Below are 23,797 nucleotides of genomic sequence, written 5' to 3'. Positions count from 1 at the left end.
AATTCAATCCTTACACCAACCCTGTGAACTAAACTACTACTGTCTGTACTTTATAGATGAAACAACTGAGACAAAGGGATAAGTAATCTGCTAAATAACACACTCAGCATGTAAATGATGAGAGACCCAAGGGGTAAACTCTGGCATCCACACTCTTTGTTTTTTTGGAAATTGTTTTACAAAAATTTTATTTGAGATCATATCCCCTTATGAAAAGCACATTACATCAAGATTGCAAAAGACATTTTTTAAAAAAGAGGGACTTCTATCTACTCATCTATTTTATCCCATGATTCACTTCGTATCCTAACAGATAAAACATTTTTTTTCTTTTTTTCTTTCTCCTTCTGAAAAGATAACTGCCATGAAGGATATCTTAATGGAATATGCCAATTAATCCTTGCCAGGAAAGCAGTAGCTTACTACTGACTGGACTTGACATTCCTTTTGCCCTGACCCAAAGGTGAGTAAACCTTGAATTTAAATACAATTTTTCTATTATTTACACTCTCCCTGGGTCTTTTACTCACAAACTCTACCCTACATTTTAAGCACTCAAGAATTGCTTATGAAATGATTAAGGGATCTAAAGTTAATTTACTATTTTAACTGAGCAGCTAATTTTTGTAAAAGAATCTCAAAGTTAATAAAAAATTATAAGGAGAGTCACCCAGTACCAAGAGGATGAATTCTGAAAGCAAATATATGCTATACTCTTTGTTTCAAGATCAATCCTACATAATATTTAGAATGGTAAAAATGCACTTTACATACCAAAATGATTTGATTTGTTTCAGTATGAAAGTACTTTTAATTTCTTTACTGGCATCCACACTCTTAATAAGCACCAGAGTGGGGAAACTAACAAGCAATATTCTGCAAGCTTGTACCCTCCTCAGCATGAAGACCCAGTTGCAGTGTGTTTTTGCCTGGAATCTGTTTCAAAAATCCTAATTTTGCTGAGTTTAGTGGTCTCTTCTTCACAGCCTATCTTTCAAAGTTGCCATTAAGTTCCCTGTAGCAAGTCCTTTAAAAACAGACAATCTCAACAAAGAATAGGACTTAACACTTCGTTTGCGGCCAGGTATTTAGCTCAGTGGTGCCACTGCCTGCCTTGAAAAGTGCAAGGTCCAGAGTTTTATCCCTGGTACCAAAACCCCCCCCAAACAAACAAACAAACAACCCCAAACAACCCCCCCCCCACACACAAAAAAACCCATTTGGATGCAGCCAGACAAAAGACAGAAATGTCCCAGATGAAAAATGACAGGGGACAAGGACTAGATAAGAATCTGTCAAAATGGCCTTGGAGCACAGGGGTCTTTGACTCTAGACCCTTCTTGGATGGGGAAAGAATACTCAGGAAGAGTGCCTGGAAACTGGGTGTTTTCCTCTATGAAAAATTATTTTTCGACTAGCTTGTATATGATATTCCCCTACAATTGACTTTGTAATACTTGGCATTTGTCACACAGAGTTCAGGAAATCAAAGTGGCCTAGAAAGTAACACAATCCTGGTTGGCAAAACAGCCATTATGATAATAATTCATCACGAGTCACTCCTCACAGTGGTTGACAGACTAGAGGTGCTAACTAGAAGGAAACACCTCCAGAGCTATACTTCTGAAAACAAAAATTCCCTATAAAGCAACAAAAATATAACTGCATTTCTAGCCTACTTGCCAATGTCATCTGGCAAATCCTAATTTATCTAAAAGCTCTGGGTTTGTGGGGATCCAGTAGAATTGCTTGGGTGTTTAATAGGAAAAGGTTAGCCTTCAGCACTCCAATCCTGGCCAGTGGATCTAAAATGACTGCCTCATAACCTGTATGCAAAAAGCCCCATTTTCAACCAGCAAAAATATACAGCTTGTGCTTTGCATACTTCCCATAGTACCCATTTGTAAATATTTTCTCCAAAACAGTAAACTGGCTTCAAAAGCAAGTTCTAATCAGACTCTGCGATAGCACTGTGGATCTTCCTAACAGCACCCAGAATAATTTACTCGAGCTAGGATTGATCAAGGTTGGAAGGCATTCCTGAGGCCCTCCTATTTATTTCATTTTCCTCTGCAGTGTATCCACAAATTAATTGTTTTCTTTATAAAACAATTTTTCCAGGCAGTGTTCAACCTATACTGGTTTGTATTTGCAGTCTCTTTTGTTCCCCATTGACACCCCAAAGAGACCTGTGCATTCTATATGTGAGAGGAAGTCAGGCTGTGGTCCACCATAACTATTGGATACAGTAAGAAACTATCCTGATGTTAAGTAGTCAAATATTTTGGAGGGTTTATTTTCTTAAAAAGAATAACCTTCATAGAGAGAAGAACAGCAATTATAAGAGCCTGGGAAGGACGTGTGTGTGTGTGTGTGTGTGTGTGTGTGTGTGTGTGTGTGAGTGAGATGGAGGATGGAGAGGTATGGTTACTGTGTATAGGTATGCATTTGTATCGGAGGAACAACTTCTAATGTTTGAAAGAAAGCACTGCAAAATAACTATTAAGTAAGACATCTACTAATTAGGTATTTCAACTAGAAGATTTTGAATGTTCCCAAAACAAAGAAATGTCTGAAATGACAGATACCCACTTTGATGTAATCATTATAGGCTGTGCACATGTATCAAAATGAAATACTGTAACCCATAAATATGCACAATTACTATGTGTCAATTAAAATTTAAAAATATATTAAAAAGGAAATCAGGGCAGAGGACATAGCTCATAGCAGTGCATTTGCATAGCATGTACAAAGCTCTGGTTCCATCCCCAACAGCACTGCAAAAACAAAAACAAAGTAAACAAAAAACTCTTTAATTGGTTTGCCAGGAAAAGTGCTAAGTTATCCTGAGGAGGTCAAGGATTCTACTTGCAGAGTGAAAGTCATAAAAAACAAGCTGTATAACTGCTGTGTGAAAAGTTGACCTCCATAGTTAAGAGTTTTGGTTAGGCAAAATCATCATCCACGAAAAAATTAAGAAATAAAAAGATATATATGCATATATTTAAAATTTAGAAACCTTTGTAATGAAAAATTCTGGGAATGGATTTTAATCACGTATTTTTAAAGATTTGCATAAAATAGGAACAACATAATTCTCTTATTTATGTCCTCACAGTCCTTTGATTAAAGGAAGTGATAAATCTGCCAAAAACTTAAGATACATGTAGCAATACTGTGCAACATGATGGTCTTTCCAGTTTGTCATTTCTGGAATGTCTGCCTGATCTCACAGTTGCTGGAAGATTTTGTACCTGTCCATTTGCCATTCAAAACACAAGTTACAATGGAAATACAGGTGCCTTTCCATCTAGGTCGGGCAGTATTTTTCTTCCTCACTTGGAAAGTAATAAAGTAGAAATAATTCCCAAAGCTATACAAAACTGGAAGCAAGTTGAAATACTGAAATTGCTTCTTTTTTTTGTCAAAGTCAGGTATGTTTCCTTTTCTCCAGCACTATTTTACAAGTGATTAGTATCACGGGAATGTATACTTGAAGTACTGGGTAATATTTCAGCAGTCTGAGTAAGAGCTGGTGATATCTGAAAGAAGCAGAGGTCTATAGGAGTATGAGGGGAAGTAGACAGATTTGACAATCTTTTAGAGGTATATTCCACTACCATCTTTCTACAGAAAATTGCTAAATGGTAATCTTTGGTTTGGTCTTTTCCTCAGCTGCACCCCTATATAGTCCAGTGGCCTTCTGGACATTTCTAAACATCTATACATGGCCATACTGCAATCTAAACTTTTATTTTGGCCCAAAGTGGGTCCTTCTTGTCACTTCCTATTTTTATTTATTTATTTATTTATTCCTATTTTTATTTGAAGTCACTCTGATGTGGATTTCGGACTCCACAACTCCTTCCTTTTCCTTTCATGAAGTTGCCCAGTTTTACAGCTTGTATTTTCAACCCCCGCCCCCAACACCTTGATGAACTGACTTCCATTTCCCTTTTGGATCCATTCCTGACCCTTGCTTGAGCAGGTCACACCACACCCCCACTCAAAGCCTTCAGATTCTTGCCTTTGTTTGGTGCCAAGGACTCAGGATGACACTGAAAGTCCTGGCTACTGTGGCCTCAGTCAATGACTCTGTTATTTGATTACCAGCCTAGAAGCACCTCCTGGGCTACTCAGACTCAAATTCCTTCCTTACCCTTAAATATGCTCAAAAGATGTAAACCCTAGTGGTTTTGCTTATGTGATTTCTTCCTGCAAGTTCCTACTATTTTTTCAATTCTTACTATTTTTTAAAGTTTTTAACTCAATTGTCACCTTCATAAAAATTGCACTAATGATTCAACAAACTGTTGGAACTATTTTTCCACTCTGAAAACCCAAGCACATTATTGGTGTTCCTCTGTGGTATAAAACTCAACCTCAGGTCTATCTGCATTTTTTCCTATGACTACACAAGACTGGCTCATCAAAGGCTTGTTTTATTTTGTGCTTCCTACTGTGTTCTCTGAACATAGTTGGAATGTATATTTGTTATACGGGTTTCCATGTGTATAAGCAAGTAAAATCCAAAATATTTAGCAGCATAGAATGTCTAATACTACACTCTTATGCCTCAAAAATAAGGCATGATTATGATGTCTAAGAAAAATTTTCAGCAATGAAAACAATTGTAATTTTGTGCCGTGTTGTCAGAAAAACAAAAATAAAAGTCCATAGTGTTTTCAAACCTACTTACATTACAGGTATTTGATACACAATGGAACGAGGGCCAAAATCAAGGTAATATGTACAGACTCTTTTAATTGACTGGTAGTCACACATCTAAATGGCAGGTAAAAGGTTTTTGCTATAAAGTAGGCTGCCCTTTGGTCCAGCAAGACTATCACATTTCTCTTTGGGAAGCCTTGCTAAGACAACATATCATAGACGGGGTCAACTACAAAGACTCTTTAATCACCCTAGAGTGCTTGGTGCTGGCCCTAAGATAGAAGATCTGCTTTGGAGTACATCTCAGAGCTTCTTTAGTTTTCCTGGTCTCTGTCTGCTTTTCCAAACCACCAGGAATGCAAAGTTAAGTTAGCATAAGGCTGAGAAAGGATAATTATTGGATGGATCTAAAATATCTTTGAAAACAGCTGCATTTAAAAATTGGTATTCAGCACCAGAAGATATTAAGAGTGGTAAACACAATGAAACTCAAGCTCTCCATAAGTTCTCCTTATGCAAAACAGACAAAGATGATGGTGATTTTAGGAGGAAAAGAAATGCTTTATTATTGAATATTAAGCAAGTATGGTTTCTAATTCCCCATGTCACAAGGTTCTTAAAAAACAAACCCAATCAATAAATATCTTATTGTGTGTCTACTATGTGTCAGGCACTCTCCCGTTTAAAACACCTTTGAGCACTCTAGCTAGAATATGATAAAATTAGAAGATCCCTAGTTTATAACCGACAATGAACTAATAGACCTGGTCACTGGTTATCAACAGCCTGAACATCACAGAAAGAAGGTCCTTCTGATAGTATGTGCCTTCTGATCAGAGAAGGCAGAATACATACAGACACATGTAAGTTCCACCAAATCTCTAATTCAACAACCAATTACTGCACAGGAAAAACAGGTGAGAGAAGAGCATGTTAAATGAAACCATGGGATGTAATCACCAGAATCCAGACTCTGGGAGGCATGACCTAGTTTTGTCAACAGACATGTTCAAAATGAACATATAAATCCTGGCAGCAGGACTTAAGTAGATGATGTAAATCATGATCTAAATAATTTTTTCTGAAACAATTAGAAATTTAAACTCTATTTGATGATTAGCAAGAATTATTAATATTTTAAGCGTACATTAATGGTATCTTAGTTTTTTAAGGGCTTCTTGGCATTGTGGGATTCTTACTCAAATATATCTGAATAAAATGCTGTGATGCCTGGGATATGCTTCAAATTACAGTGAGGGGAGAGAGTAAAATAAAACAAGACTGATTATGAGGTAAAAATTTTTGAAGTTGGGTACAGCATATATATGTATTAACTATAATATTTTGTCCACTTTTCTGTATGTTTGAACTTTTCAAAAACAGTTTCATATCCTGCTTTGGTTAAATGATATACATTTCTATACTTGTTTAGAGTTAACTTACCACTATTTCTACTGCTGATAGGCTAGCCATAGCACAGCTGAAAATCAAAGTCAGTAATTTGGGGTCATGAGGCAGAAAACTGTCTCTACTACCGGTATAATCCTCTCAACAGTTCATTCTTTGATGGAGGATCTAAAGAGTAAATAAACAACATTATGAGGAGCCAACAGGAAGAGTTATGAAAGAGCCCAGGTAGTCTTTCAGGTAGCCTATATATAATCTAGTTCAGTGATGGCGAACCTTTTAGAGCTTTCAATGATAACAAACGGCCCACCATGGCATACGTGCCATAGGTTCGCCACCCCTGGTCTAGTTCCTGAATAATGAGTTAATGATTGACACAAAAATATCTGTTAACCCAATAATATAAGAAAATTCAAAATAGTGTCCTGGAAATTTTATCCAAACAGACATTCCTGGAAATACTGGTTTAGGGAAAAATGAATCTAAGATTGTGCTATTCCTCGTTAAGAAGGTCCCTCAGAGAGTATAGCACCAAAATTGCTAACATCCGCAAGTCCAGTGAGAGCTGAATTCTGCCTTTTTAATTTAATTTCCTCAATAAAGCTCAGAGTGTTCTTTGCTAATGTACTAAACAGAAAATACAGGCTTTGACAAGACATATAATTGTGACTAGTAAAGCAGAATGAAATAAATATTAAATTCTTAGCCTCATTACGGTAGCATGTTTTGTAGTGTCCAATGTAGTGACTTATAACTCTGGACTGTGGTGGATTAACCTGTATCAAGTCTGTTTTTGCTCACTTAAGAAAACCTGAAGTGACAGAAGTACCCTTATATGCACGAGGAATAGTCATTCATCATTTTAAAAGATTTTATATGAATACACAAATGTACATATTGTCATCAGTGGTGTTTTAAGGGACAAAATTGGGGAGAAAAGAGTTACTCTTGATCAAAATACTAACTTTGACAATTTCTTTCAAGGAAGAGCACTGGTGAGATCTAAGGGACACTCATTTGTAGTGAGGAGGGACACACAAACAGTGTAGACAACATCAACGGGGATGAGGAGTCACACAGGTGAGCCAAAGCTCCCAGAAGCAGTATGGGACAGTATTTTAGAAAGGATGAGACTTCGTGTAGCCAAAAAAAGTCTCTCACTTTTAGAAGGTAGTCATACAGGTCTCATTCTGATCTCACCCTGGGTATTCTGTACATGTACAGTGGATGCTGAAAGAATAGAAGGATGACCTATAACAGTGATGGCGAACCTTTTTGTTTTGTTTTTGGTTTTTTTGGTACCGGGGATGGAACTCGGGACCTTGTGCTTGCGAGGCAGGTGGCGGAACCACTGAGCTAAATCCCCGGCCCTGATGGCGAACCTTTCAGAGACCGAGTACCCAAACTGCAACCCAAAACCCACTTATTTATCGCAAAGTAGCAACACTGCAATTAAACCTGAATACTGAGCTTTTAGTTTAGAAAAAACAACTGTTATCCAATGCTTGGCTGCTAGGGTGACTTGGCTCGCACATGGACAGAAAGGGCTCTGTGAATCCGCTGCAGCACAAGTGCCTTAGGTTCGCCACCAGTGATCTATAAAGTCAAAGGGACTGTATTCTTTGAAGTGTTCCCAGTGGGTCGAAAGGTCCTGGGAGGAAGACGAGGTTGCATTTATCAGGTGCACAATATGCTGCGTAATAAGCATAACCTAAGGCATATCTTTGAACAATTTTCTTGACTTTGTAACATCTTCCCAATTCTGAAAATTCTAAAGTATGCCTTGGATCTCTGTAACTGTCACCCCTCACCTAAATCTAGATGTTCTCCCCTAAAACATGGAGCCTCAATTCCATTTTTAAGTGGCCAGGCTTTGCTGGCCCTCTGCCTCCTTTGGTTTGGGTATTGACAACACAGTTCTATTTCTCACTGAGATCCATGTGACTGTGACTGGCTTATACTGGCACCCACTACCGGATCCACTGCACCAGACTCAAAGCCTTTTAACACACATCTTCAAAGCCAGAGTTGCTCCCATCAGGCCCCCTGAGGCCACTTCCCTTCCTGCTCCAGCTCTCCTCTGCTTTCCCAGTATTCCCTGCAGGGAGGAGGATGTGGTCTGTGGGGACACTTCCTTCCTTTAGCTCCCTCCACTCAGAGTCCTCCCATGACTTTATCTCTATACTTACAATCATTTACACATTAAAGATAGGTAGGGTCTTTTCACATAAAAGCCCGAAACTCTAATATACTAGACACAGCAGTGTTCTATTCACAGACCAAAGGTTTCAGCTTTAGTTAACTTATATATTTAAGTTTCCATGTAACAAGTTACTTATAATCAAAACCAGCTAGCCCCACAACAATAACGACAGCCTCAGAGCATATTTTAATTCTTTATCTTTTTTTTTTTTTGGTACCGGGGATCGAACTCGGGTCTTTGCGCTTGCGCAGCAGGCGGCAAAACCACTGAGCTAAATCCTTGGCCCTTAATTCTTTATCTTTAGGGAATATTTCTTTCAGGAAGAAAAGGAAATTTACTTCTTAGGTCTGCTGTTCCTATTTTTTTCCCATAGAAATTTGTATAACATTCTATTTGATTTAAAGGAAGGGTCACAAAAAAATTACTGGCTTGATAATTCTTTAGCTTCTGTAGTTTATGAGAATTTTCATAAGCTGCTCACACAAGAGTCAGTGATGCACATCTAGTCCCCATTCTCCTTCTCCAGCAGATTTCAAAAACAATCGACCTCACTGTAACCATCACATTTTTCAGAAAGAGCTGCTTTTATGTTAATAGCATTTTGTGTGCACAAATGCTGGTAACAGGGGCCAAGTGCCAACGGGCTTGACTATGCTTTTCATTAAACATTTACAATTAAATGTCTGGATTATTTATTTTACTTTGTGTTCCTTAGTCACTTGGCACTGTTTTCTTTCCTTCCTCCCCTTTTCAATAGGTCCACATTTTCTTTAACTTGTTGTCCTGTCCCAGTCAAGATGATTACTTTGACAGAGTCCTTTTCTGGCTCCTTCAGAGTCCACTCCAGTGTCTCCTTGTCAGAGCTGGAGAATCAGTCACCGGGCACTTCTAGCCTCTGATGTCTAGATCTGTTGTTATAGAAAGTTTTCATTTCTACCGAACAGTTTCTCTGGTGTGAGAAACTGAAAGTATAAATAACGATCATAATGTATAATAGATAATGTGAAATAGGAAGAAAAGGGGCAAAAGGGAAGGCAAAGTGGCGGGGAAGGAAAGGAAAATGAAATTTATATGAGAAAATGAAAAAATGGGAGCAAAGTCTTTGTAAATAGGGAGGGGTGGAGGGGTTGAAGGGAGGGCAGGGGAAGGGGGAAAAATAAGAATCAAGATATACTATGCAAAGGTACAAATCTCCAATGATGAATGTCATATTGTATACCTAAAATGTACCAATAAAATAAATTTTAAAAAAGAAAAAAGCAAGTTTTAATTTCAGTAGCTTTTCTCTGACTGCACCTTCAAGATGCTGCAGGAGAGACAGATGATGAAGAAACATTGTGTATGGGGTCAGAGAGACTTGAGTCCTAGAGCCAGCTCTTAAGCTGAGCAGACCTGGGGATGCTTAACCTCTCCCAAGTCTTCACTTCTTTAGCTGTCAAAGGGGAACCAGGCTATTCACTTCACAGGGCTGCTGAGAGGATTTATGAGAGAATCTGCTTATAAGGATGAGCACTGTCTGGCTCAAAGCAAGTCCACAATAAATGTTAACTGACCCCATCTATAGATGAGCTGAGTCTAGGAAATATGTTCTTAATGCCATGAATGGAAGTATTATATGCCACACTGTGTATAACTATTTGATGATTACATATTACATATGGCCTGTTTTAAGTGTTATGCTCCTGGGGTATCTATAGGTTACATCTAAGATGGAACACTCTTTTCCACCAAAAACTGGAATAGCTGGTTTTGCAATGTTGAGAATTACTTGTTTGACTCACAACTGAAGTATCTCTTACTTACTTAGCAGAAAGTCAGTCAAGGACAACAACATAGAAGAGTATTTTGATTTTTGTTGCTACCCTACGACCACCTCACACTGACCAGTTTTTCTCTTTGGTTACTGCCAGCAGGAGACTCCTTCTCACCACCAACCTGCATCAGAGCTAATCTGCAGCAACCAGCAAAATCTTGGACAAACATCACCCACTTTCAATACTGATGACAGTTGGGGTGTATGGGTAGTCTTAAACTAGGACACCAGTCACCACCTAAATAAATGAGGGGACTGGGAAGTCAACACAGTTGCAATTTATTAATGTGCTAACCATTAAAAGACATTGGCCAAATGAGCAACACAAATCTACTTTGAATAATACTTCACAAATTAATAGCAAGAATTGGCTTTGGCTCTCTTTCACGACTAATCCGGTGTAGGATTTATTATCCAAACCAGCTTTTATTACCTTTGTTGATTAGGTAAAGTGTACTCTTCCAACAGTGCATACTATTGCTGTTTCCTAGGCTTCACCTGAAGATAGACACTAAGAGAATTGCTGAACAAGAACCATGGAGTGGGATAAGGTGGGAAAATGAAGCCGCACATTCCTGGTCTCACATAGACCAGATTGGAGTAGTAAACATTGAACATGAAATCAAGTGATTATACTACACTGTAGAGATACTGGTGGCTATAAAACTGACTTGGATAAAGTGCCATGGTAATCCAGTTTCATAGAAATGTTTAGTAGAAACACACACCCTAAAACTCTAGTATCTTAAACCTCTTCTTAAGAACTCTTGTCAATTGTATTAAGTCCCATGGACATATTACCATCCACCAGACATAACTGTAAAATTTTCTGTTACTCATTTTCCTACTCTTTTTAATAGTCTCAATTGCTTCTTCCTTGGTTTTATCTTTTGCTTTTCTGGGAAGTATGTATGTCCTCAGGTAAGTTTATTTTTTTAGCAAGAGACTTAAATATATGTGTCAAAATGGCTAAAATAAAAATGACTGACAATAGCAAATGCTGATAAGGATGAGGAGAAAACGGATCATTCATACACTATTGATGGAAATATAAAATGGTGCAGCCACATTATAGTAGTTTCTTATAAAAGTAAACATATATAGTACATAATGCAATAATTTTACTCAGCCACTTATCACAGAGAAATGAAAAATTATGTTGAGGGAAAAAGTCAGCACATCAATTTTCATAGCACCTTTATTTGAGACACTAAAACACTAAAAAAAAAAAATCCACATTTTTTAAACAGGTGACTATTAAACTGTGGTATATTCATATCATGAAATATCCCCCTGCCATAAAAAGGAGCCCACTAATGATATAAGAAGTGAAGTGGACAGATTTCAAATATATTACACTGAGTAAAGAAAAGCCAATTTAAATGGTTACATATCATATGATTACATTTACATTTTTTTTTTTTTTTTTTTTTTTGGTACTGGGGATCAAACTCGGGTCCTTGCGCTTGCGCAGCAGGCAGCGAAACCACTGAGCTAAATCCCCAGCCCTATGTATCATTTTTGAAATGCCAAACTATAGAGATGAAAAACAGATTCACACTGTACAAAACCGGGGGTGGGTCTGTGAAAGAGGGAGGTGGCTGTGGCTATAAAAGGGTAGCCTGAAGGATCTTTGAGAAGGGACTGTTCTGCACCTGACTGGGGATGGTGGATATGTAAATCTAGATACATATATAACTGCACAGAATCCTCCTTTCAATACATAAATATGTGCATGTAAGGTTGAGAAAGCTGAGAAACATCAGTAGAATGTATCAAAGTCAATTTTCTGGTTGCTGTATTATACTAAGGTCCTATAAGATGTTAGCACAGGGGAAAGTGGGTGAAGGGTACAGAGATCTCTGTTATTGCTTCCAACTGCAAGTGAATCCATAATTATATGAAAATAAAAAGTTTAAAAAAAAGACATACAGGGAAACATTTTAAAAGTCCTTGCAAGTATGTCTTTATTTTTGTTCTTACTAGGAAACCTGCCTTTCGTAAGTAAGTCCAACATCATTACTTAACTCTTAGACTATTGAGGGGAATGTACTAGTCTACTACTTCCCAGGGACTTCCCAGGGACTCTCCCTTCCAGCTCAAACAATCTTTGATTATGAGTTGGTTTTGTTTATTTGCTCACCAGTCTAAAATTTGCTTTATCCTTATACTGTTATGGTATCAAAATAATATTACCTCATAATTTGAAATAGTGGAGCAAATCTAATATATCATGGAATTATAGTGTTTGTAAAACTTACTTAGAAAGGTAGTGAATTCATTTGTCTCATCTTTTGTAAGTAATCTTAGAGGGGTGGAGTCAATAATATCCCTGAACTCTTTTCATATTTTGGTTGATGTCTCAAAACAAAATCCAATTCTTTATTGATGAGAGGGAATGGATTGAATTTAGGCCTCAACACCACTAAGAGTATAGATCTCTTTTCTATTAAATTAGAAAAATTTTCCCTCCCCAATGATAACTGGGATGGCAGCCAATATCAAAAGAAAAAATAAACTGTATAAATTAAATGCAAAAATATTAACACTAAACAAAAGTACAGCTGAATCGTAAGCATTAGCCATAATACTAAGTTAAGTCTCTTAATCCATTCTGTAACCCATGTAAAGATGTTCTCAGTAAGAAGTTGGTCTATAAACTGAGAAATGACCATATAATTAGAAATATCCCACTTTGCATAGTAAAAAGTCCTAGCATTAAGTCAATTTCATTAAATTTTGAAAGTCTATTAATATTTATGGCTTCAATGACTTGTGTGAAAAAAGTTCCATGGTTCCATGCTATTTAAAAATTAATAACTTTGCTGCTTAACAAAAATGATAATAAATGTAAAATAAGTTATTTAGGTCATTAATTATCAAGACTGTCTTTGATATACCTCCCACTTGAAGGATTAAGAAATATTTGGATTATAAACACAAGTTCTCACTAATATACTTTATCTCTATGTCATTTCCCCAGAGTTATCAAAATATATTACAGGATGTAATAATTTATCCAATTAATTAAGTGATATAGGACTGGAGATTTGTCATAGATAAATTACAACAGAGAAGAAATAATCACAGTAAATTAAAAATGAATACAAAGATAGTCAATAGTTTTTCTTCCAAAGTTAATATATAAATTTTCAATTCAAAAGTGTCTTCATATAATCTTATTTTATGTGCTGAATTAGGTACTGTGACCCCAGAGAGGAATAAGAAATGAGCTTTGACCTGAGACAATTATAGTCCAGCTGGAAAGACAACATATAACTAATGGCAAAAAGGTTCAATACTGAATTAAAATCCAGTGACCATTTACAACACTGCTTCCACAGGAAAATATTGAAATATAAATACACTTCTGCTAAACAAATGACTCAGGATGAAGACAGCCAGTACAGTTTTTTCAAATTATCCCAAGTGTTCAAAATGGAGATCATCTGCTTTATTAAACTCTCAATGTCACATCTGGCAGGCACTGCTTTAAAACTGCATGCTTCCTCCAAAACAAGCAGAACTTTAAAACAAAACAAAACAAAAAACAGCTATATACAAAAAGTCCCCAAGACCGATTTCTTGGAGGTGTGCCTCAGTCTCTACCCTCAGTTTATTATTCCTTTCTTTAAATACATATTCCAAAACCATTTACTAAGTACCTTCTAGGCACCAAGTATGTAGATACAATTATTAAGGCTTGATCCTCAGACTTAAGGATCTGCATGTGAAAAAATGACGCAATGAGTTAAGTCCCTTGAAAGAGGTAAGGCTAGGATGCAGGCAAAAGCATAGCATGGTGGTCTTGGAGGAAGAGATGGCTGACTAGTCCTGAGATAAGTACGGAAGGGCAGATGAAGATGAGAAGGAACAATGGTCAGGCATGAAAAAAAGAGCAAAAGCTTCAGAGAGTACAGCCAGTAGATCAGAGTAGGTGGAGACTGTAGGCACTCTGGAGTACAGAAGAGAGGGGACTAAAGGAAGAAGAAAGAGGCAACCAGAGATGGCTGCAGGGACCATATGAAGAAGGATCTCCTCTTCTCCTCATTCCTCACCTCTCCTTCCCTTCCCTGCCTTGGATTGAGTTCAGGGACCTTTGCACTGAGCTATATCCCCAGCCCTTTTTTATTTTTAAACAAGATCTTGCTAAGTTGCTAATTGCCCAAACTGGGCTTGAATTTGTAATCCTCTTGCCTCAGCCTCCCCAAGTGCTGGATTACAGATGTGTATCACCATGCCTGGCTAGGAAGGATCTCAGTGTTCCAAGCTAGAAAGCCTAGGCTGTAGCCCAAAGGTAATGGAAAACCGGGCAGAGGACTGTAAGGGACTGGCTGGCTTCTGAGCAGAGGGTTGCTCTGGCAACAGTGATGGAGATGAGCTGCAAGGCAATGATACTGAGCACTAGGAAAGAGGCTACTCAGAACTTCAGGAGATAAACAACCAGGGCGTTGATGCATGTGAGAAGGCACAGATGCGTGAGTTATGTAGGAGACTGAACAGGACATGGCGATTAACCACATTGGAAAAAGAGGGAGAAGAAGGAGAAAAGGGTAGCTTTAGGGCACTGATTTGAGCAACGGCTGTACAAAAACCATGTTTCCTAGGTCAAGGAAGACAAGAGGTACAGGCTTGGGGGAAGATGACAGAGTATCTGCAAAGACATTTTCAAATAGGGCATGCATCTAGGTTGTTTGTGAGAACCACAGAGGACAGTTTGAATAAATCATACTTCCTGTTTGTGAGAGCAACTGACCTATATATATGATGTCCTTGTAGTACTCATTGTTGTTACCACTCTTTTCCTTGGACCAAGTTCACTTATGGATACGGACAGCCATCACAGCAGGCAGAGAGAGAGTGAGACCAACAGACAGGAAGTGCTTCAAAAACGGGGACCAGTGATTTACGTGTACATTTCCCTGTGCGGGAGCAGCAATGTGGCAGTGAGGGGAGAACCCATGATGTGGATCTTTGTGTTTGGAGAGAACACTCTATTTAGATCCTTTTGGCTCGGCAATATTGAAGGAAAAAACAAGATCAGTTTTCTAAAATAGTTCATTTGGCCAATGAGCTATGGAGGAGCTGCCCAGGGATGAAGCACCACAGAGGCACGCTTCTACTCAGAGGCTCATGAGTGGGCTTAGGAAGGCAGGTGAAGGGACTTGGGAGCTCCCACAGGGATGTTGGGAAAGGATGGCATTTGTCAAGAGGGCTCACTGTGATTGAAGCTGCTCAGGTCTTCCAATGCAGATTCTAGAAACAGCAGCTCTGATTGGGAATCAGGGAAGCAGTCATGGGAAGAAGGGAACATGAGCTGGCCCAATGAATCATGCAGAGATCTTCTGGGTAACAGTCAGGCTAAGAAAACCGCATCCTGAAGTCTGAGATGGCAGGCCAGAATGCGAAAGAAGAGACGGAGGGTGGGGGTGGGGAGCAAGAGGACGTCCATAAGAAGTTGGGTGGCTTATCATATCTGTCTATGGAATGACAGAAACGCTGGGTTCCAAATGTCTGGAATACTTGGATTTGCCACTTGCAAGACCTTAAGAGAACACTGACACAACCAGAAAGGGTCTTCTGACATTATTTGGCTACTCTTCTCTCCTGACTCAAATGCCTTCCCTTACTATTGAGAGCTGCAAGATCAAACACCTATAGTTCCGGGAATACGTCATGCTGTTTCATGACCAACTAATACTGTTTTTCTTCTTAGAAATATGCTTCTACTGCTTTGCCTACCTGGATAACTCTCATCCTTCAAAATCAAGCTAGGATGTCACCTACTCTAATCCTCACAACATCATGGTATCATAGCATATAATACACTGTTTGCAATTGTTCACACATGGAGGTCGCTCACCTCATGCTTGGAACACAGTGTGCTTGGCACATGTCTGATAAGTGAATGAAAGGATCTATCCTAATGTGGGGCTGGTTCCCAGACACTGGGGTCTGGCTGGGGTGCTTATATAGTAATGCATTTCTCTGACTGATTTGTTTCTGGAGTCTTAGCAGTACTGCTTCACTTAGGTGAATTTTAACAGCAGAGATTTCCAATGGTTTGGTTCAGGCACCAGCACTGGGGTGACCTCCCAGCCTCCCTGGATTCCTAAAGCCCACTGGCTACACATAGCTCAGCTCTGCAAAAAGAGGGAGATAAAAAGTGAGAGATGGACCTGTGAAACAAGAGGTGACTGCTGCTGGAGGATGTGGAGTCAGCTGGGAGGAGGGATGTACGGAAGGACTAGGGTATGGGAAGATTCATAAACCATGTGTTGGGTGCACATTTTTCGGGAAGGATAATCCATACCACTCATCAGATTTGCAAAGTGGTTCAGGACTATCTGTAAGAGACACCATTCTGGTATTGTGCATTACTTGACATAGCTCTGCTCTCAGACCAGCTGTTGACTCTTGATTGCTGAGGATTTGATTATGATCAGGCAGATCAGGGACAGGAGTCAGGGTCCAGGCAGCACAGTATTTATCCATTCACATACCGGGGGAAAAAGCCTTTCTGAAAGTAGAATCCTTTGCACAATTTAAAGATGTTTCATGATCTGTGTATTATACAATATCAAATGCAATGAGTGTGAGAGAGTTTGCCTTGTGACACCTCTACACTGTTCCTTAGAGAAACAAAGCTGACCAAAAAAAAAAAAAAAAAAAAAGTAAAACAGGGTCTCCAGGGTCTCATTCCTGAGAAGTCTGATTTGACCTTGTTCTCTCAGTATTGGGCTCAGGAAACACTAATAAAGAGGCAGATCCTGTACAATGGCTCTTACATCTGACCCTCCTCCCTTTTCTACATAGACGCATGTGGTATTAAGGGGGGGAGGGGAGATGGGAGAGAAGGAGAGAGAGAATGAGAATGAATCTAAAAGCAGAGAGGCTTGGACTGAAGTCTGGGAAATTAAGAGTCACTTTTTACCCACATCCTGCATGGGTAGAAAAAACACAGGAAAAAGGTTTCTACTAAAACGTGTGTGTTTTGCTTTTTCTTTTTAAAAGAAAATCATAAATCACCCAGATATCTGAATAGCTCTGCTGGGTAGTTTTTTGTTTGCTTGGTTCCCATTGTTCCTCCTTGACTTCTGAAAAGATAATTAAAAAACTAATCTTTGGAGTGAATCCTTAAATCTCAGTTGTTTAGAGCACATGCTTTGTACCCAAACAGACATGGGCTGTCACTGGCCTGCTAAGTAAGGTGGGACAAGTTTCTTAACCTCTTTTAGAAACCTAGTTTTTCAGCAATTAAAATAAGAGTGTGAATAGTACTGACCTCAAAGGGTGGCTGGAGGATTAATGAAATGATGCAGTAAAAAGACTCAGCTAGCATATTCTGAGCATTCAATAAAAGGTTACTAAAGAACGGGGGCTGTGGAAGAACTACTCTATCAATGAAGAAAACAATTTCAAGGACACATCTCTGTTTATTATTATACATGCTATCACAGAGGGAAAGGAAAAACCCAGAAACTGTAGGACTGTGGTTCTGTGTGGATTTTCTTCTTTGCACACTGGACAGGGTGGGCAGACAGCTTCTTCACCTTCACGTTAGCTTGGGCCTGGCAGAGAACCATTCTTTCCTCCCAGCAATGACTTGGGCCATCTGTCCTGGCCCATAGGAGGGCCACAGCCTAGACACACTTCAATTTCCGAGTGCCCAGGCCTGGGGTGTCCAATTGCTCCTCCAGAAAGCCTTGGTTAGACCCAGGCCCATACCTGTACCACCCTGCTTTCCGCCTATCCCCACTATTCCCAAGTTAACTGAATGGCCTGGACATCTTCCTTAGTTTATCTGTGGCAGAAAATGACATTTCTGAGTATTTATTAAGTGAATCATCTTTCTTCAGAAGCTATTAAGGCTGCATTTTTATCTTTTATCCAGAAGGAGTTTTACCTATTTTCACCATGCCAAAAAATGTTCTCTGGGTTTTGGCCTTATTTAAGGAAAAACAAACAAACAAACAAACAAACAAACAAACAACAAAAGAACATTAGAGGCTGAGGGAGTTTCTCTCCTAAGTTTGCATGGAATGCTCTTTGCTCTAACTGGCAACTTCCTTCCTGATTGCCTCTATTCAGATCACACAAAATAATTTCAGCAAATGTGCTACGCATATTATGGTTCTGCATTCACATTAGATCTCTGGGGAGCCATTTATTAATCCTACTAAGTACATTTTCCCCTAACTTGTCTCCTCAATTGGAATCTTACTTTGTCTAAGATTGCTAGTCTCTGCATTAAACTAAATTTTATTCCTTCTAGTTAAACTACCTCCCCTACAAGGGAGGAAGAAAAGAAAACATAGGTTTCTTGTTCAATTTTATTAAAGAAAGCTGCCTGTATGAAAACCAACAGAGAGGTAAGTTAGGCGACTCTAGATAATTCCTTTATCATCCACCAGTTCATTCAATATTTGGGAAGCATGGGTCAGTGCCAGGATTGGGAAAGATAGGATTCTATTGGCTCAATTCGAATAGACCTAATTTCTATGCTTTTGATAAGTGGTACCCAAATGTTACATGATCACAGATGACTTTTCAAAGGAAATTTAAGCGAGGACTCTTCCTTACCCGGCAGTCTCTCTGGAGTGTTTTCATGAGTGCGTTGTATGTTTCTGTATCAAAATACAACCCTTCATGCATGTCTTGAAGGAAATCTAAGTCCTTAAACGTGGGGCTGGATTTCTCCCTCTCCTTTCGGGATGCTCTTCGCTTATAGGTGGAGCCTTTCAAGTCATATGTGAAATGCATTTGCATTGAGCGCGGTAAGACGTTGTTCATCACCACAATCCTGATGTTGATGCCCCCTGACTGCATGCAATACAGGCCATAAAATTTTGGCAAAAGAGTCCTGGGATTCTGGTTTAAATTCTAGAAACAAACAAACAAACAAAAAACAAAAACAAAAAAAAGAAATTTATAACCTCTTACTTTACAAAATAATGCTCCACTAAGATATGTTTTCATGCTAAAATGATAATTAAAAATGGGACATGATTATCTTTATTAATGTCCACTGCTAAAATTATGTTGTTTCTAATTTATTCCTTAAGTCTTGGAATAGCAACTCTACCATTTTAAACTCAGTAGTAAAAGTGGGCATGGACATAATGTCTCAAATTAGTGTCAACTAAATACAAGCAAAGAATCAATGGGTGCTATGAGTGACTGTTCTTTGAGGCAGCTAAAAAGAAAAGGATTAATTGCTGGAGTACAAGGGATAAAATTTAAAATTTTAATAGCACCTGAAAAACTGTCTTCCTAAATGGTGAAACCAAATTATAGTCACACTGTTTAAGATTATACATTTTCCACCACTGTCACCAATTCTGAATATTAACAAACTTTAACATATTTATAACAATGATTTGTGAAGACTGGTAACTTGTTTAAAAACTGAACATCACTAGTTATTACAGAAATTTAGTACTTCTGATGTATTTTTACCTCAGTGATAATTTTGTGTTATTAGCCTTTGCTCGTTTTTCTGTAGGTCTTTCTCACTGCTGGAATCTTTGATATATTCTGAATTTCTGTAATTTTCCTCTTCTGTATGGACTAAATGTTTTCTCTTACTGTGTCATCTTTTTTTATTATTATAAAAAGAGAGACTTCATACCTATTTTTGGTGCACTTCAAAGACAGATATTAAAATAATTTACCAAAGGGTATACGATGAAGTCTCCTTGCTGATCCCGATTCTTCCTCCAAATCCCAACATTTGAAGTAACTACTACTTTCAGTATCTTTACACCATCCAGAATATTCTATATTTATTTTGTGTTTGTTATTTTTGCTATAGAGATGTTTTGTCATCTGATGTAGTCACTTTTACCTTCTTGTGCTTTTCTTTTTGTTCAGCCAAGTTTTTTTATACCCTAAGGTTACAAACTTGTATTTCTTTTCAAATTTTTAATAGTTTAGGTCATTAAAATTGGTCTCACTTCATATGGAATGAATTTTGTGTGAGTGTGAAAGATCTGAGATAGGGAATATACACTTTTCCCCAAGTAGATAGCCATTTATTTAATAGTCCGAACTTTCCCAGTTGAATTTAAGTCTCACCTATGTCAATACAGTGAGTGGTAAAATACACAAGGGCCTATTTTTGGACACCTCATTTGAACCTGTTGGTCCATTTGTCTAGGACTGTAGTTACATCACATCTTCAACATCAGTCACAACCTGATGGATTTTTGGTATATGTCATGGCAGATCCATCATTTTCCTCTTTTTCAAAAGTATTTTGTCCATTTTTATACCCTTTCCATTCCATTTGTAAAAAGTTTCTTAAAGTGATAGTACTTGCAGAATTTCTCTTTCAAATGAATCAGCTTTGCCAAGTTCTGGGAAAAATCCTACTGAGATTTTTGATTGGAATTAGTAGCTTTACAAGTTGATTGTGGGGTAATAGAAATGTTTACCTGACTGAGCTCAGGAACAATATATATTTCTTCATTATATAAATACAAATTAATATGAATATAAATCAATATCAATATCAATTTCTTCATCATTGCAGTTCTTTTTATATCCTTAAATAAAATTTTGTAGTTTTTCATCTTGTATATCTGTTTTGACAGACTCTGGTATTTTTCTTATTATTAGAAAAATTCTCTCTGAACTGATTGTTTTTATGTCTTTTTTTTTTGGTATTGGGTATTGAGCTCTGGACCTTGCGCCTGTGAGGCAGGTGACCAAACCACTGAGGTAAATCCTCAGCCCTTGATCGTTTTTATTATTATGGAACATATGCTACATTTACTATATCTTGTTACAAATCAGAATTATAGTATGTCTCCATTTATTTATAGCTTTATTTTTCTAATAATGTTCATTTTAAATTGTCATCACGAACATGATCTCTTTTCTCTTGAATAATCTTCAACTCTGAATCAGCTATATAATAGAATACAATGGATTTTTATATAGATTTATCTTATATCCTACAAACCTGATGAACTTACTACCTCTATACATTTCTGGTTTAAGTTGAAGCATTGCTCATTTAAAATTGTGTCATTTACAGAAGACAGTGCCTATACTTAGCTCTTGTTTCCATAACTTCTCAAAAGGTCATTTCCAGACTTTCTAGCAAATGTATGAGGAAGGACTGCTGGTGGAGGGCATCCTTATCTTTTCCTAGCATTTCTAGAGAATGGCTCCTGTTTTTCTCCAAGAGATTTCATGTGAAACCTTAGAGACTGGTAAATGTTAGATATGTGTGTGTTCATTAATTTGCTTATTCTGTTAAAAATCTTGCTGCCCACTTAAAGAATTTTAATTAAGAGGAAGAAGTGTTGAATTTTGAGAGCCTGGGTTTCTCCTGAACATCTGGTTTGGTTAACCACATGATGTTCACATTTTTTCTTAATGGGATGAATTATACTGCTCATTATACATGACTGGGATAAAATCATTTGTTCAGCTACATTCTACATTTTTATTGAATTTTAATTAAATTGTAATAGCCACATATGGATAATGGCTATTATATTAAATGATATATTTCCAAAATAAAGGAGTATTATATCTAAGTTTCAGATTTACTCATTTAGTAGATTATTAGAGTGTGATCAGATTGCTTAAATTATTTTAAAATGTGTGTATGCATAAAATACCTCTGAAAGCATGTACAACAAATATTGGTAATACATATCTCTAAGAAAGAAATTATACTTGGTTTTAGTGTTTTCTGTTTTCCATTTCTCTAAAAATAGAAAATAATTATTCAGGATCAAAATCTAAAATGTGCATGCCATCCACTAAGATATTTATTTAAATTTTCGATTTCTAGAATTCCAAAAGACATTAAGTCACAGTATTTAATACTGCTTCCAGGAGATTTTGGAATTAAATAATATTTTACATACAAATACGCTATGTGAAATCTCACTGATTTTATTTTTTATTTTCATTGATAGATTGAGACAGTGTCTCACTATCATGCCAGCCTTGAGCTCTCTATGTAGCTCTGGCTGGCCTTTAATTTACAATCCTCTGCCTCAGCTTCCTGAGTTCTGGGATTACAGACAGCACCACCACATCTGGTTTCACTGATTTTCTTTGGAAACAGGTATCAGTCATCACCTCTCAGAGAAAGTGAATGGCAGAACTAGGGCTTTTGAAATCCAAATGTCCTCATGGAGCCATTCTAATCATAGAAAATTAACAAATCTTATGAAAGTACAATAAAACCAGAGTTCTGAAAATGGCAGAAACACTTAGGAAAAGTGTTTATTCTTTTGAAAATTAAGATCAAATGTCTTAATAACTTCATCCAGGTTAAGTTACTATTTCTTGGTCTCTAAAACATTACAAGAAAAGTGATTTTCACATTGTCATGCTTGGCCTATGGAACCTTAAGTTCTGAAGTGTAGTGGCTAAGAAGTATAGTAGCTAATACAGATCAGCTGCTGTGTACAGTGTAGGGGTTAAAAATGCAGCCTCTGGTTGTGCAGTCCTAGATGTGTGAATGACCCTGCTTTGTCACTCAATTTACCTTTGCCTCATCTAAAAAAACAATAATGCCTATATTACCCAAGGTTGCTGTGAGGTTTCAATAAATTAATGATGCAAAACATTTCAAGCCTTACACAAGAAGTCCATGAATGTTAACCATTCGTATTATGACTATGTGCTGGGTGCAAAAAGCTTTGCAAGGCACTGGTTCCTTTATCACCATAACTACACAAGATGGGCACCATTGACCAGCTTTCAAAGGCTGAGGGGACCAAGGTTCAGCAGCTACGTCACAGCTACTCACAGTTGCACAGTGGATGGCTGAGTTGGGATTGGAACCAGGACTTAGTTATTCAACAACTCTGGTCTACTGCTCAGTTCTATTTTGTTTTAAAAATTTGTTCAACAAATGTTATGGCATAATCTAAAATTAGATGAAAAAACATGCTGAAGAGTCATTTAAAAAACATAGAGAATACCCAAAATAACTGCTGAGGAAAGGAATGAAATCTAAAGCAGAAACCTCAGTTATCCGCAGCTCCTCACCATGTAATAGCCTGGCAGTAGCTTCTGGAGGAACTCTGCTTCTTTATGCTGAACTGTTTTGATGATAAATTCATCATCACTGGTCACAAAAAACAAGGATCCACTGGCTCCAGGGTTGGACAGCTCTATTAGTGGTTCACTGCAGATGGAATACTAAAAGAGGAAATTAATAAACATTTTATTTATCATCATCATCATCATCATCATCATCATCATCATCATCAGTAATATTGTGCAGCACTAGGGATCAAATCCAGGGCCTTGCATAGGCCAGGTAAGTGCTCTACTTACATAGCCACCAGGTAAGTGGCTCTCTCACTGAGCCACACCCCTAGTCCTAAGCAAACATTTAAATATACTTAATACTGCCAGGCATGGTGGCACATGCCTGTAATTCTAGTATTGGGAGGCCAGCCTAATTACCTGATTCTGTCTCAAGAAATACATACATACAAATATGCATACACACATGAGCACACACACACACAGAATTAATACTTAATGTATGTGATGCTTCTAAGGAGAACAATCACGGTATTATATATCTTGATCTACTTGATCTACTTCTCTATGAGCTTTAAAAGGAGGCACCACGTATATACCAAGAAGGCTCTTGGGGAGATTTCTAAAGATTTAATTGATCTGTTTATTTTAATTAAACATGTTCTCCTCAACTTTGG

The 23,797-nt window shown here is 37.7% G+C and overlaps 1 protein-coding gene and 1 long non-coding RNA gene across 9 annotated transcripts in view; one reads left to right on the top strand and one right to left on the bottom strand.

Moving 5' to 3' along the window:
- Pip5k1b (phosphatidylinositol-4-phosphate 5-kinase type 1 beta) overlaps positions 1-23,797 on the bottom strand; it is a 331,992-nt gene that overhangs the window by 117,788 nt on the left and 190,407 nt on the right. For 6 of the 7 annotated variants that reach the window (XM_004838187.4, XM_021252743.2, XM_087183491.1 and 3 more), the window contains 2 exons: positions 23,118-23,270; positions 18,681-18,980 (listed from right to left, as the gene is read on the bottom strand). In XM_004838187.4, the coding sequence (XP_004838244.2) occupies positions 18,681-18,980; positions 23,118-23,270 (453 nt within the window). The remainder of the gene's footprint in view (positions 1-18,680; positions 18,981-23,117; positions 23,271-23,797) is intronic. The other variant, XM_021252744.2, reaches the window with a different exon arrangement.
- On the top strand, positions 354-10,555 carry LOC110347705 (uncharacterized). 2 transcript variants are annotated; one of them, XR_015439929.1, is made up of 3 exons: positions 354-463; positions 7,066-7,161; positions 10,198-10,555. It is a non-coding gene; the product is annotated as an uncharacterized LOC110347705 (long non-coding RNA). The 2 variants fall into 2 exon arrangements; XR_002392446.2 differs by having other exon boundaries at positions 10,195-10,555.

This window comes from Heterocephalus glaber, unplaced genomic scaffold, assembly GCF_053883595.1.
Source record: "Heterocephalus glaber isolate CG9 unplaced genomic scaffold, H.glaber_assembly_v1.0 deba00001481, whole genome shotgun sequence".
NCBI lineage: Eukaryota > Metazoa > Chordata > Mammalia > Rodentia > Bathyergidae > Heterocephalus > Heterocephalus glaber.
This window is presented reverse-complemented; position numbering and strand designations above follow the sequence as displayed.